We start from the raw sequence: 14,116 nt of genomic DNA on the forward strand, positions 1-14,116 counted from the left end.
ACTTCTTACAAAATACAAAAAGGAATGTCATACATAGCTACAAAGTGTCTACGTGTTTCTTTTAAAATGGAAAAGAAACAGACCACAGATTTACACATTTTCTTTATTTTTATACCAGTGATTTCTTTATATTAAAAAGGTAATAGTCTGGAAAAATGTCAAACAAGTTTACCATAAGCTGTTGTCAAGTAAGAATGCAGTTTGAGAAAACTGTCACCAAAAAATACAATATATATGGGAAAGGTGTGCGTGTGATGTATGAGCACACAATGAACTGTGCTGGGGGGGGGTGTTTACAAGAAGGTGATGCGTGAGCGTGCCTGATTGATCTGCCACACATTGAGCTCTTCATACTCGTCCAGTGCAGCCTGAAACTGGGCTGGAGTGAAACCTCGGGACACACACCTATGTTCTGCCTCAGTCATTCGCACTGCTTTAACTTTTCCCCCCTCTCCAGCCAACTCCCTCACCAAAGAGAAGATCACGTCTGCTGGCCGTTGGGTCCTACAAACACATGTATAAAACAAATGATCACAGAACTTTTCCTAAATGACTCAAGATTAATGCAAATAATATTCTATTAAAAAAACAAAAACCAACAACTTGAAGTGCACACCATATCATCCTATGCATTGGACTCAGCACCTTGGTGCTGGAAGAATAAATCATTAGTAAAATCCATCTGTCAGTTCCCTGAAGTTGGTTACTTTACCTACACTAACCACAAACAATGCTGAGACCTTCTCCCTCTCTCCCTCACCCCCCCAATCAGTCTGCCCATCTCATAGTAGAGGGTAACAAAATCTCAATGCTCATTTCATAACCCATAAGTTTATCCCCCCCTCTCGTAGACGTCATAGTTCTGTGTAATGTATATTATAAACAAAATCTAAACTATCCATCCAGTAGTGGACTTGAAGCAGCACCAAAATCTCTAAAGTAGTCCTTGCATTTCCAATCTTGCAGAATGAACAGCTTGTCTTTACTCAACTACTCCTCCTCAAAAAAAAACAAAACAAAACACTGCCAAAGATGCAACCAGTTTATTTTTAAAAATAAATAAATAGAAACCCACAACACCCCCCCAACTTGATGCTGCTGCTTAGCAACATATGTTCTCTTAGACAACAAAGGCCATTAATGACTTGCATGAGAGTCACCATAGCACTGAAAGAGCATCCACTGATCTCCAATTCTGCCCATTCTGGAGACAGTATTATTTCACACTACTTGTCTTCCATAGCACATTAATTTGGCTGTACTTTATTAAAATGTGCATCAATCTTAAAATGTATGCATTTTATACTCTTGACTGGATTAAAACACAATTATGCTGCCAGCTTTGCCACTGTATAGGTACCCTTGTGGCATCACATCATTTATGTGACGAGAGAAAAACAACAACAAAAACACCACAACACTTCAGGTTTAAGGTTCAATGCTGAAGTTGTTTCTGCATGGAAGTGTAAAATAGTTTACTGGTCTATAGTGGGGCACAAACAAAATCCTGGGTTTGAGAGGCTTCTCCTCAAAAGACAAAAATGGTGGCATGTTTTTCTCTCGGTCTCCAGCTTCCAAACTGTGAAACCCCAGTAGTGAGTACTAGGGTGCATATAGACCTACCTGGTGGTGTTTGATTTGTCAGGCTGCAGCGAATCTTTGCTCATCTCCATTAGTCTCATGGCTTCATTCACATCTTCTTTCTCCACCACATCAACCATTCGCAATCGTGCCTAGCCAAGACACACACAAAATCAACTGTAGGGCAATAAGCTAGGGAGAAATGCACTGTGTGTCATGTTGGCATATACTGTAATAATCCTAGTACTAGCCTTAATGTAAAAAATAAAACGCTTAAATTTTTTTTTTTTTTTTTAAAAAGCTTAAATAAAACTAAATCTGCTGATTGCTCCCACAGTGAGTTGTGCCGGCACTGTCAGACCGAGACAAGTGCAATGCCTTATAGGAAAATCAGCAATTGCCCAAGTCTCCGCCTCTCAACACCAGCTAGCCTCTCTTCTGGATAACGTCTACAATAAAGCTCCTCCAGTTTGTGCATGCACATTCAGAGGGCAGCGGTTCGAGGCCCAGTCAGTTTTGCATGGGTTTGCACAGCAATTCTGATGAAAGCTGACTGCCCACCCCGCAAAGCTGACCATTACCACAACAGCAATCATCACACATCAAGAGCAACATTGGAGAAGAATCCTTACAGCTTATCTTCTCGGTTTAATAACTTGAGAATGGCACCACACTTAAATGATAGATTCACACCGGCATACAAATCAGCAGAACTTGGTGTTGGTATGGTGAAGTATCAGTTTGGAAAAAACACCATAAAAAACAAGCACGACTTCAAAATACAAGTTTTACCATTACACATTTCTGCCATTACACATTTTCTTTGCTGAATACACTTAAGTGTTTACTTTGAGCTAGGACTTGTGTCTCTGAATAAATGTGGCACCGATTCATCATAAAAACTGTGGCGGGGGGGGGGGGGGGGGGGCATCCATTTACCACTAGAGTTTGCTTTCTCATTATTTTTCCAAGTTTGGTTTATTTGTCACATACTTAGTCAGTCATACGTGGTATAACTCGCAGTGAAATGGTTTTGTGAGTGCTCTGTCCAAACTGAAGAGACTTCTAGTGTTTCTAAAATGTTTGTATGATATCAAATATTTGATCTGAAACATCAAACAGTGGCCATTAAAGTTATTTAAATCTTCAAATCAAGTCAAAATTGATTTATGCAGCACTTTTTCACAACATGGGTCTTCACAAGGCTTTGCAAATGTTTTGGTCCACATCCAACAGTTGGATAATGTACATGCACCTGTCTGTCTAGCATGCTCTCTGGACAGATGCACAACAGCCTTCAATGCCATGTGAAAAGATATTGGTGTGACAGCTGTTATCTGTAACTCAAAAATAACCCATACAACTTAGGTGGTTGGTAAAATCAAAACATGGTCAAATTCATATTACATTTCTGATGACACATTTGAGTGGCCAAGGATCTCCTGAATAAAATATGGCATGTGCAACCTCATATTGCACATATGGGGGGGATACAAATAATTAAATAATCACAAGCAAAGCATAAAAGCAAAAAGAAAAGAAAAAGGGAGCTAGTGGTAGCTTAGTGGTTAAGGTACTTGATTTGTAATCGGAAGGTTGCTGGTTCAAGTCCCATCACCAAGTTGCCACTGTTGGGCCCCTGAGCAAGGTCCTTAAGTTGTACTCAGTGATTATTCAAACCTTAAAATTAAAATTAATGCATCAGCTAAATCCCATAAAACAAACAAAAAAGTTCCATACACGCGACAGCATAGCTGTTTTGCAAGTCTAACGACAGAAGATGCATTGTCTGTATGTGTACAACAATGCAAAGTCATTAGCATTGGGTTTAGGTTGTTTACAATAAAATAAATTTCACAAGAGCTAGTCTTGTATATAGGTCATCACTGACTTCTCTTGCACATTTTAGTGCACTTAACCCCACAATAGGTCACCTGTGTTTTGTGCTATACTACAGCTGAAATAAGGGATGGTGCATCCTCAAAGACCAGAACAATATATTTAAAAAAAAAAAAAAAAGCCTATCAATTTCAACCCAATTTTTTCCGACACAATAAGCAAAAATTAAGACAACCTGTGAATTCTCTCCACCCACACTCAAAATGATATTTTAATGAACCTATAGACCAGATTGAACAGGACAGAACCAGTTGTGCAGGCCTAATTGAAATTTGCAGTGAAGACTAGAGAGCCAGCCTCAAAAACTGAGGCTGAGCGAGCTGAAAATTCAGAGACAACCACGGAACAACCAAATTACAAAAATGTAGTAAATGAGTGAATAAAAGGCTAGACAATGCAGAAGCGCACACTGCAGAAGCTGACTTGTGATTCCAGAACATAGGATGCAATAGCTGATTTGCTAATGTTACAGGAACAACTTGGCTCCCAGCTAACAGAGCAAGGTCATTTCTTCCACTAAACTATCAGAGTATATGGAGTAACAGAGGGCTTAGAAAGGAACATTAGCATGGAAACTTTGCTGCAGGGTCCACTGACACCTCAGCTAGATTTACCCCTTGACATATTTGCAAATGAAGAGTGCACACCAAGCTCCAACTTCAAGAGTGGATAACTCGAGGCCCAGCTCTATTGTGGCAAAATTTGAGTACAATCAGGAGCAACCAAAAGATAGTAGGAGCAATATTTGAGTACCAACATGAAATATAAGATAAGGCTCCCTTAGCCTAAGGGGAGCTTCACATGGTGACAAGGCAAGCTACAAAAATGACAGTCAACATTATTCTCATGCATGCAGAGTACATCCATTGAAATAGTAAAATATGATTTACTATTATGCACCGACAGCATGTTTTCTGCTTCATTACTAATGGAAATAATCCTCTGGTGATTCCCCATTACCATGTTAGCTAAGCCTAGTGGAAAATGGTGCTTGACTATAAATAAGACCAATACACCGCCTGGCCAAAAAAAAAAAAAAAAAAAAAAAGTCACACTAATTTCCTTGGACTGCCTTTAGCTTTGATTATGGCAGACATCAGCTGTGGCATCGTTTCCACAAGCTTCTGCAATGTCACATTTATTTCTGTCCAGACTTGCATTAAAATTCCCAAGATCTTGTATTGATAATGGGAGATTTGGACCACTGCACAGTCTTCTCAAGCACATCCCAAAGATTCTCAATGGGGTTCAGGTCTGGACTCTGTGGTGGCCAATCCATGTGTGAAAATGATGTCTCGTGCTCCCTGAACCACTCTTTCACAATTTGAGCCCAATGAATCCTGGCATTGTCATCTTGGAATATGCCTGTGCCATCAAGGAAGAAAAAATCAATTGATGGAATAACCACTCAGTATATTCAGCTGACCTCATTCTTTGGCCACATAATGTTCCTGAACCTAGACCTGACCAACTGCAACCCCAGATCATAGCACTGCCCCCACAAGGTTGTACAGTAGGCATTAGGCCTGATGGGTGTGTTACTTTAGCTGCCCCTCTTACCCTGATGCGCCCATCTCTCTGGAACAGGGTAAATCTGGACTCAGACCACATGACCTCTTCTACTGCTCCAGAGTCCAATCTTTATGCTCCCTAGCAAATTGAAGCCGTTTTTTCAGACCAAATTCCTTCAAGATGTTTCCCTAACTGTCCTTCCACTTTTTAAATAACGCGTTGGATAGTTCTTAACCCGATTTTCGTAGTCTCCTGAGATGTTTTCTCTGCTTGATGCATGCCAATAATTTGACCCTTCTGAAACAGATAAACATCTTTTCCACAACCACAGGACGTGTCTTTCAACATGGTTATTTAACAAATGAGAAGCTACTCACTGCATCAGTTAGGTTTAAATAACTTGTTGCCAGCTGAAACAATTACCCATGCAGTAATTATCCAATGGGAGGCTCTTAACCATTTGCCTAGTTAAAATCCAGGTGGTGACCTTTTTTTTTAGCCAGGCAGTGTATATTGTTAGACCTACACTGGTGTAAATAAGGATTCAAGATCCGTTTGATCATTGTAAAGTCGCACCTGTGTGTCTGCAAGTGCTGGCTCTGCAGTAGATGGATTTAACTACCTGCACAAACAGCACTTTTAACACCCAGCAGCTCAAAGAACCAGACTTCCACATATTTGCAATTATTCAATTGTCTACATACAGGAAGGTACCAAATAGATGGACTTGTCTTTGGGCAGCATGACACCAGCCACTCCAACGATGAATATGCCCAGCGTATGACAGAAGTGCCCACAATGCGGTAGAACACATGCACACACTACCTGCACTGTAAGCACTTTACCACACAGTGGTCTCGTTGACACACGCACTCACGCCCGCCCGTCTCTAACTCATGCACGCTGACAAGGTGGAAGAGTCTAGGATACACGACACCATGTGTTTGTGTGTGGGCCTTACCAGTGCTGTGGACAGGCGCAGTATAGAGAGCAGTGTGCGGGCAGAGGTAAAGGTGGTGTCTTTACTGACGCGTGCCTCCTTCCTCATCTCGACATACGCTGCTGTGATGTAATCAGCCAGAGCCTCAGGAACTGCAGGCTGCCTCTTTTTACACTTATTCAAGTAACGCCTGGCAGTACACAAGGGGGGGGGGGGGGGGGGAGAGGGGTTATGCTCCAAATTACACAAGTCATGGCACCACCATCAAACCACTAAATCATCTAATCATATCAGCATTAAAGACCACCAAAAATCTAACTGCACTCAGTAAGAGTAATGTGAGTGAGATATGGAGATTGTGTGTGTGTGGTCACCTCATGAGCTTCATGTCGATGGGCGTGAAGTGTGTGGGTGGCTGCCTGCAGTGCTGGTGCACATAGGTGATGTGCTGAGCCAGGCGCAGGTCATTGTCTGTGTCTGGTTTATCCTGGATGAGCCACAGCAGGTCAAAACGGGACAGAAGTGCTGCTGGCAGCTGGATGTTCTGCTCAATGCTTTTACGTGGGTTATACCGCCCATACGCTGGGTTTGCCGCTGCTAAGATTGAACAGCGAGCGTTCAGAGACGTCATAATCCCAGCCTAAGATGCATAAAAGAAGGAGATGTTCAGTTTGTTAATTTAAAACATTCTGTTCTTAATTCTTATGACTGGCTGGTCCTGGTTACCTTGGCAATGGAGATGGTCTGCTGCTCCATTACTTCATGAATGGCTGTGCGGTCAGCATCAGCCATCTTATCAAACTCATCAATGCAGCACACACCAAGATCTGCCAGCACCAGAGCCCCACCCTCCAGGGTCATCTCCCCAGTAACAGGGTCACGCATCACTGCTGCTGTCAAACCCACGCCTGAGGAGCCTCGCCCAGTAGTATACTGACCTGAAGGTGGAACGGTGGAGAGGTAAGTCTGGATACTGGAACAACTATTGGGTGGGGTCGTCTGCGGGCACTTACTGCGTGGTGCAAGACGGTCAATGTAGGACAACAGCTGAGATTTGGCCACACCAGGGTCCCCCATCAGACAGATGTTAATATTACCTAAACACAAACACAAATATCTGCTCATACACAATTTAACCAATTTTCCAATACATGCATATTTTCGACCAGGTTGTTCTGACCTCTGATCTTCATCCCGCGTGGGGCCTGCTCAACTCCACCCATCAGTAATAGCAGTAGAGCTTTCTTCACATCCTCATGGCCATAGATTTCAGGGGCAATAGAACCTGCCAACTTTTCATAGAAATCTTCCTCTAGACACAGAAGGGCATAAAGGTCATAAGCCACCTACGTCTGCTGGATCAAGCGGGTCCTCACATCAGTAATACATAGCCCACGCCTACAATTTTGACAGCATCTGCTCAACAGATACAGAAAACGATTGCATCTCATTTTAGAACTCAGATTTTCTATAAATTTAGTGAGGCTTCATGTCAGTAGAATCAACAGATTAATGGAACACCAGAATTGTTAGAGGCGGCTCTGCAACATGCTTTTTAAATGCTGACAAAGCTAAACAAGGTTGTCTCCTGGCACTACAGTCTTATATTTTACCATAAAGAACAGTCTGTAACACCAACTTTCTACAGACCAACCTACATACCTGTGATTTGACGCAGCTCTTCCTCACTCAGTTCCTCTGTGCCAAGTTCGTCATCCTCAGTTTTGTTCATGAGAGCAATACAGTGGATCTCCAAGTACGTCTCAGACAGCAAACCCTGAGAAGGGGAGAGAAAACCTATAATGCTGTAATTTAGACTTGTCTAGTGTTTATGTTGATGCATTCACCAAGCGTAGAACACCCAAGTCAGAGAAAAAAATATACTAGGTGAAATGTTTCAGAATGGCAACGTTGGTGGCTCCATGAAGTTGATTGGCGATAACCGACATACTGCCCCATTCAGTAGTGTGATGTCCGTTTACCTGCACAGCCTGTCGGAAACCAGAACGGAGGAGAGGGAGGAACACTCCTGAAACCGCCACGTGATCCCCTGGCTGCGCCACACGTGTGTTTTCTCCCCGTGCATAAAGAGTCATACTACGTGGAATATTCCCCACTGGAACCTGGTCACTCTGTGTTTATACAAACAAACAGTCTCAAAAGGGAGTAAAGCCAGGTCATCTGTGAGGGTGCATCATTGTGGGGCGCTGTTTTCACCCACATGCTCCTGGATGCGCAGCTCCTGGAACTTGATAAACTTCGATCCCCGTGTCTGCAGGTAGAGGCGCCCCCCTGACCTGTTAGTGACACACTCCTGACTAGGGCACATGATGAGTGGCATGAAGCTTGGAGATGCAATCTGCCAGAAGAAAAGGGGTCAACAAAATCACACCCATACAATACACAACACTATTTTACACAGTACTTTGTAAAGTTAGGAAATGGGAGATGAACAATACCGGCTGGTAGGTCTCTGCCCCACACTGGTCACATGTATATGTGGCAACAGCCATCATGGGCTTGACCTCAGTTGCCCTGGTAACGATGCCCCTGACTGTAACGAGCTTGCCAATGTGATCTGCCTTAACATCTCGTATGACCTCTGGCTTGGAGGTGGAGGGAGGACGAAAATACACCTCACTAAAGGGAGTTAGGAGAGAGCGAGATAATGAGGGACTTCAACTAAGACCTATTAGTTCTACTGATTTTAGTAATAAACTATATTTGCATACAATAAAATTGTTTTGAATTGCTCGTTTTCCGATTGTCTGCACTGTCCTTTAACCTCCCTCTAACTGCAGACAAAAACACAGACCATTCAGTTTCTGAGAAGTTTTCAAACCCACCATTATTTCCCCATCAGAGAATAAGTAGACCTGTACAAACATGCGGTAACTGAACAGCATCTTACTATTCCACTTGCACCCTGTGACAATTTTTGCTGTGACCTGTAGCTCAAGTTGTATTTTTCCTCATAATTGTAATTGGGTTGGATAACTCTTGTGAATGTTTTGCTAATGGCCTTAAACACACCTGGATTTTACAAAATTACAGTCCCAAGTTAACCATGGCCAAACAAAAAAGGACAGTATAGCAGAGAAATGGAGTGGATTTTTTTGTATTTGATGTAGTAACAAGCAAGAATAGAATTTATCAAATTTTCATACTAGTTTTTTCCTGGACCCAGGACCACTTTCTCCGAAATTTCACTATGTGTGTGTAAGTGAGATTGAGAGCATGGCTCCTTCACATGCGCTCCTGCACAGTGAAATGCCATGTATCCAAATAGTGCAAAATTTTTTTTAAAATGCAATTACAATCCATCTGCAGTTTGGCTGGAATTATTCTGTGTGAAAGCAAACCAGTAATGATCCCCTCCCCAAATGACAAAGGGATCTGGGTGTGGATTCAAATGACAAACACGAAACTACCTCTAACTGATCATGAATAGCATGAAGCACTAAAGGAAATATGCACCGTGTATAGAAATGTGGGCTGCATAAGAATACAAATTAGACAGGCTCTAAAAATCTATTAAATGTTCAAATAATTAAAAGACAAAAAGGAATACAACAGACCATTTTAAAGTACTATTAGATGAAACTAAATGTTGTATGCTAACCTTTCTAATTCAACTGTGTCTCACTGTGCAAGATTAGTTGAAGAAGCTAAAAATCAAGAAAGTGTAGTCAGAAAATCCAGTGCATCAGAAGTGTTAATTTGCACACATTTATTGCTGGTTAGGTCAGCACTCATTTTCAGACGCAAACATCATCTTGTTCAAGTTGTTGTAATAGTACACGTGGCTGGGCCAATCATTAAAAATGGTCAAGCACTGCAGGTTCCGTCCACCCAATTTTAGTTATGTAAAAATCACCATATAAAATGTGTGATCGGTCTTGGTTGGGACATGAGCCCTTATACCCTAAATCATAATAAAATCTACAAATGTATCTAGCAGATGTCTAGCAGACTCACAATCTCCTCATGAGGTCCACAGGGTATTGGTTCCTGGGGTCACGTGTGTCTGCAGGATCACGTCCTCGCGTTTCCATCATCAGACGATGCTCAATGTAAACATCCAGCGCATCTTTTGCCAGTACCTGAAACAATCAACGCAGCCAATGGCTGAAGAACAAAACCTCAGACTATACGGCTCACAAATAAACACCCTTTCTCAAAGCCTGACACTACCCTTTTTTCTAAATGAGTAGAGGCCAGTGAAGACCATGATTATGCTAAGAAGAAAGGCAAGCCAAAGAAAACCATTAAGTCACCACGATGTGAAAGATGCAGCTGTACAATAGGTTTTACACCAGCTCATCATATGATCACCTTAAGAGTGAGTGCTCTGCTTGGCACTTGAGATGCATACCAGTTTGTGGATCACTGACCTGTACAAAGTGGTCATGTACACTGAAAAGTCAAAGAATGGCTGCAAGATTATTTCAGAAGCCTCCATTTATTGAATACATATTACTTGGGGTGATTTTTTAAACTGGTCAAGACTGTCGCACCCGATAAACTAAAAAAGTGCAGCAGCAAATTACAACCATCATAATCGACCAGTCTAACAAATATTCTTTTCAACCATCAGCCATAACCCGTATTTCGGCTTAAACCACACATGAAGCTAGGAATAAGACCTTGCAGTAGTCATATGCACAAAGCATTTAAAAACTAAGTAGTTAAATGGAAAAGATTGACAAATTAAATTATTATGCAACAATTTCACACACAAATGCTTTGTATTTGATGTGAAAAGGCCTTCAATGGGAATGTGCACACCTCTCGTTCACGGTATTCTGACAGTAGCTCATGCACTGCATCTGCAAACAGTCCAGTGTAGCGTTTAGTGTTTTCACACACACTCTCCACCAACTGAGGATCTTCTTCTGCAACATCATCCAGATCCACCACCAACGCCACCTGCTCTCTGTGTGCCAGACACACCTACACACACCAGAAGCAATACCAGTCAGCTCTAGGTATACACTCTTACAGAGAAAACATACCTTCATTCAAAAATGTTTTTCCTGGAAGGACAGAGTGAGAGGAAAGTCAGTATTCACTCACCAGTTGAGCTCCATATTTAAATACTTTTTTCCCAGCACTGTCTTCATTGTAGAATTCTTGCAAGAACTGCTTACACTTTTCTATGCACCCATGTGCACATATTCAACAGCACAATTATAGGAGAAATAACAGGAGGAGAGAAAAAAAATGCACAAAGTCAAGTTTCTGTAAATAAAGATTAAACATGAAACAAATCTTAGTTTTAATTTCCTCTGTTGGGATATAATGCTGCACAAGCAAATTAGACACAAGCTCATGCAAATTAGACACAAGCTCATGACAAACACAGGTCATGTGATGAACCCCTCCCCCAATCAGAGGAAACACCAACAAAGTGCATCAAGTCAGAGTGATGTCAGCACACCCCCACCCCTCCAAAAACCAAAAACAACAAAAACCTACACCACATCTGGTTTTTGAATCAACAACTACATTTGTTAAGGCAAAGACTAGAATACATTTCTGAATAAGATTTAAACCACAAACTCTAATAGAAATGAACCAAAGAATGTGTTACAAAAACAAATTAGTCTGTGTGCATTTAAAAACCTATGTCCACTGGGACGCATGTGTGTGTTTATTTGGACATGAAATTTCGGTGGCATCTGATCTCTTTGTTAAGAGCAAGACACGCTATAACGATGTTTACCGTACGGCAACGCTTAACCACACCCGTTACGGTGCAGTTAAAGCTCTTACGTTTCACTGGACAAAAATATGTGCACATGTCCAATACGTTTAGTTATCCGTATAAAAGCACATATTTATCGACTTGGGCATCCTACAACTCGCACCTCCCCCACCTCCCTTTTCACCAAACGAAAAATAAGCCCCATTTATGTTTTATATACAAACCAACATTTGTATCGAAGGGTCGTGTCCCAATGAGGAATGATCGTCCGTTCTAAAGGTTTATATCTCCGTGTAGTCGAGTTTTAAATAGCACAGACCAGCAGAACTTCGCGCGCTCGACGCTGTTTTTGTAAACAAAGAAGCACATGGCTTAGTAGTCCTGTTCACTTCCGCTATATGTACTGTTTAAATAGTACCTTGCGAGCGTCACAAAAAGGCTTAGAATCATACTCTAATTAAAATGCACCACGACAATGCAAATACAGTGTGCGTTCAGGGTAATGAAATTAACCAGAGCCAACTGTATCGGATCACAGCTGCCGAGCCGCGACTACGCAGACATCTCTGAACAAACCGCGTCACATCATGCCTCATCTAGCTAGCATACTTCTCTATGCTGTTCATATACCAGCTTCTCTTATGGTGACTAAATTCTGGTTGGACTTGGGAACAACATGTTCCTAAATCCACGAGAATAAACGATACTTCGACCCACAGGTAAATCTGTGTGATGCCATTTTACCAAATCGGACTCCCAGTGTGAACTAAAATACAGGAAAACATCTCCATGCGAACAGTGGGCTCATTAGCGAAACCTAGTTAGGTTAGCTTACTAGCTAGCCAGTCTATTTTATAGTCACTCGCAACCTCTGTCATCTTTGAGTTTGCCATGTGCGACTATGATGGACATCCATAACGATTTTAACACAATGACGAAACTGGTCGGTTTTGTTGATGTTCGTCTGTTAAAATTGCCCCCGATACGCAGTTCATAAAGCGCACACACGTATCTTAACTTAGCAAGCCAAGCTAACCTGGCTAGCCACAGAAAGTTGCAACGCTAACATTAGATACGTGAGATAACGATTTTAAATATTATTAGTATCCAAGTATATGCTTGATTAACCATCTAGCAAATATCACACGTATGACGATTACCTACCCCTTAAGTGCACACCCACTTTAAGCAGATAAAATGTTGTCTACGAGCAAAGCCTCGCGCGCGCCACGCACTCTTTGTTTAATGGCTTCATCCGGGTATTCAGACTCGTGCAGCTACAGTTATCACCTCAGAACAATGTAGCTTGAACACGAAACTTTAAAGTATGAGGTTTTGACGAGCGTTTGAAGATGGAACAGAATCCATCATCTGCCGATTAGTTTAAGGAGACAAAAACACTGAAGTGCCATCCAACATTTTAATTGTGTATCTATTCGAATCTGCCGAAGCAGCTAGCAAGAAATTCTGGTAAGAAGTCAGGTTGGCTATCCCAGGTTAGCCATGTTAACCTAACTCGGCGCACTATGCATACAGCTTCGCAATATGTGCTTGTTCAACTAGCTAGCATGGCTATCATAGTTTATGTACGATAACAGACTAGCAAAGCTAGCTAGCTAACTTACCCAACGGATAGATAGCTAGATAGTTAGCTAGCTAGCATGTTTAGCGTTACCTTGCTCATGTGCCCCAGGCCACGGTGAAGTTTGCAAATCATTACCAAGATAGTTAGCTAGCTAATTAACCATTAACACTACACAGAACCAGCTAACTTTTGTAACCTCACACTTACAATGAAACGGCTAGGTTAGCTAGCAAATAGATAAATGGCTAACCTATAAGTTATCTAGGATAGCTAACCAAGTACAGCAGTCTTCCAAGTTTTCGTTTATAGGGATTGCTAGCTAGCTAGACTAAGAAATTAAATAATTCAGATCACTTACCCTTCTCCGCCACATAATCCTTTGGTGCCATTTTCGGAGAAAGAATCAAGGTTCAGAAACCCGGGGCATAAGTTGCAAATTACTTTTCCAAAGTATTTGAAAACCTCGTATTTCTTGTGTGGCGAATAGTAACGTGCTGACTACAAACCAGAGAAACTGCGAAAACTGGCGCGAGTCTAGCTAGAATCCAAACCAATGAAAACGCGCGTCTTTGCCTAAGAAGGCGGGGCTTCAGCATGGCGCGAAAACTAAGAGCAGCGTGACATATCATGTGACAGCTGTGACCAATAGTAATTTGCGGCATAAAGGCGCCAAAAAAGTTGTTTGACGTCAACATAAAAGTGAACAAAGGAGACTGCTTCTAAACAAGTGAAACAGGGGAGGTGGGTTACGACTATCAATAACATAGACAGCTAAGATGCTAGTATTCAGTTCTTTCTCCACTCAAAATAATAGCTTACAAGATTTCTGACTCTACCTGGTTAATTGAAGATAGCAACCTACTTTGCTATTAACTGAAACAAAGGTGGGTTG

General features: G+C 41.7%; 1 protein-coding gene across 3 annotated transcripts; it reads right to left on the reverse strand.

The window, feature by feature from the left end:
- Positions 1-85: 85 nt before the first annotated feature.
- mcm7 (minichromosome maintenance complex component 7) lies at positions 86-13,759 on the reverse strand. 3 transcript variants are annotated; one of them, XM_035522409.2, is made up of 15 exons: positions 13,583-13,759; positions 11,009-11,088; positions 10,721-10,885; positions 9,911-10,035; positions 8,392-8,572; positions 8,154-8,291; positions 7,915-8,064; positions 7,595-7,709; positions 7,113-7,244; positions 6,946-7,029; positions 6,659-6,870; positions 6,307-6,572; positions 5,954-6,122; positions 1,624-1,733; positions 86-504 (listed from the first exon to the last, which is right to left on the reverse strand). In XM_035522409.2, the coding sequence occupies exons 1-15, from the start codon at positions 13,611-13,613 to the stop codon at positions 294-296; spliced, it is 2,169 nt and encodes a 722-aa protein (XP_035378302.1). In that variant the 5' UTR covers positions 13,614-13,759; the 3' UTR covers positions 86-293. The 3 variants fall into 3 exon arrangements, with proteins under 3 accessions (XP_035378302.1, XP_081566313.1, XP_081566314.1); XM_081710187.1 differs by lacking the exon at positions 13,583-13,759 and adding an exon at positions 12,804-12,884; XM_081710188.1 differs by lacking the exon at positions 13,583-13,759 and adding an exon at positions 11,868-11,960.
- Positions 13,760-14,116: the final 357 nt, after the last annotated feature.

Source organism: Electrophorus electricus, chromosome 3 (genome assembly GCF_041902795.1).
Source record: "Electrophorus electricus isolate QZ-2024a chromosome 3, ASM4190279v1, whole genome shotgun sequence".
Taxonomy (NCBI): domain Eukaryota; kingdom Metazoa; phylum Chordata; class Actinopteri; order Gymnotiformes; family Gymnotidae; genus Electrophorus; species Electrophorus electricus.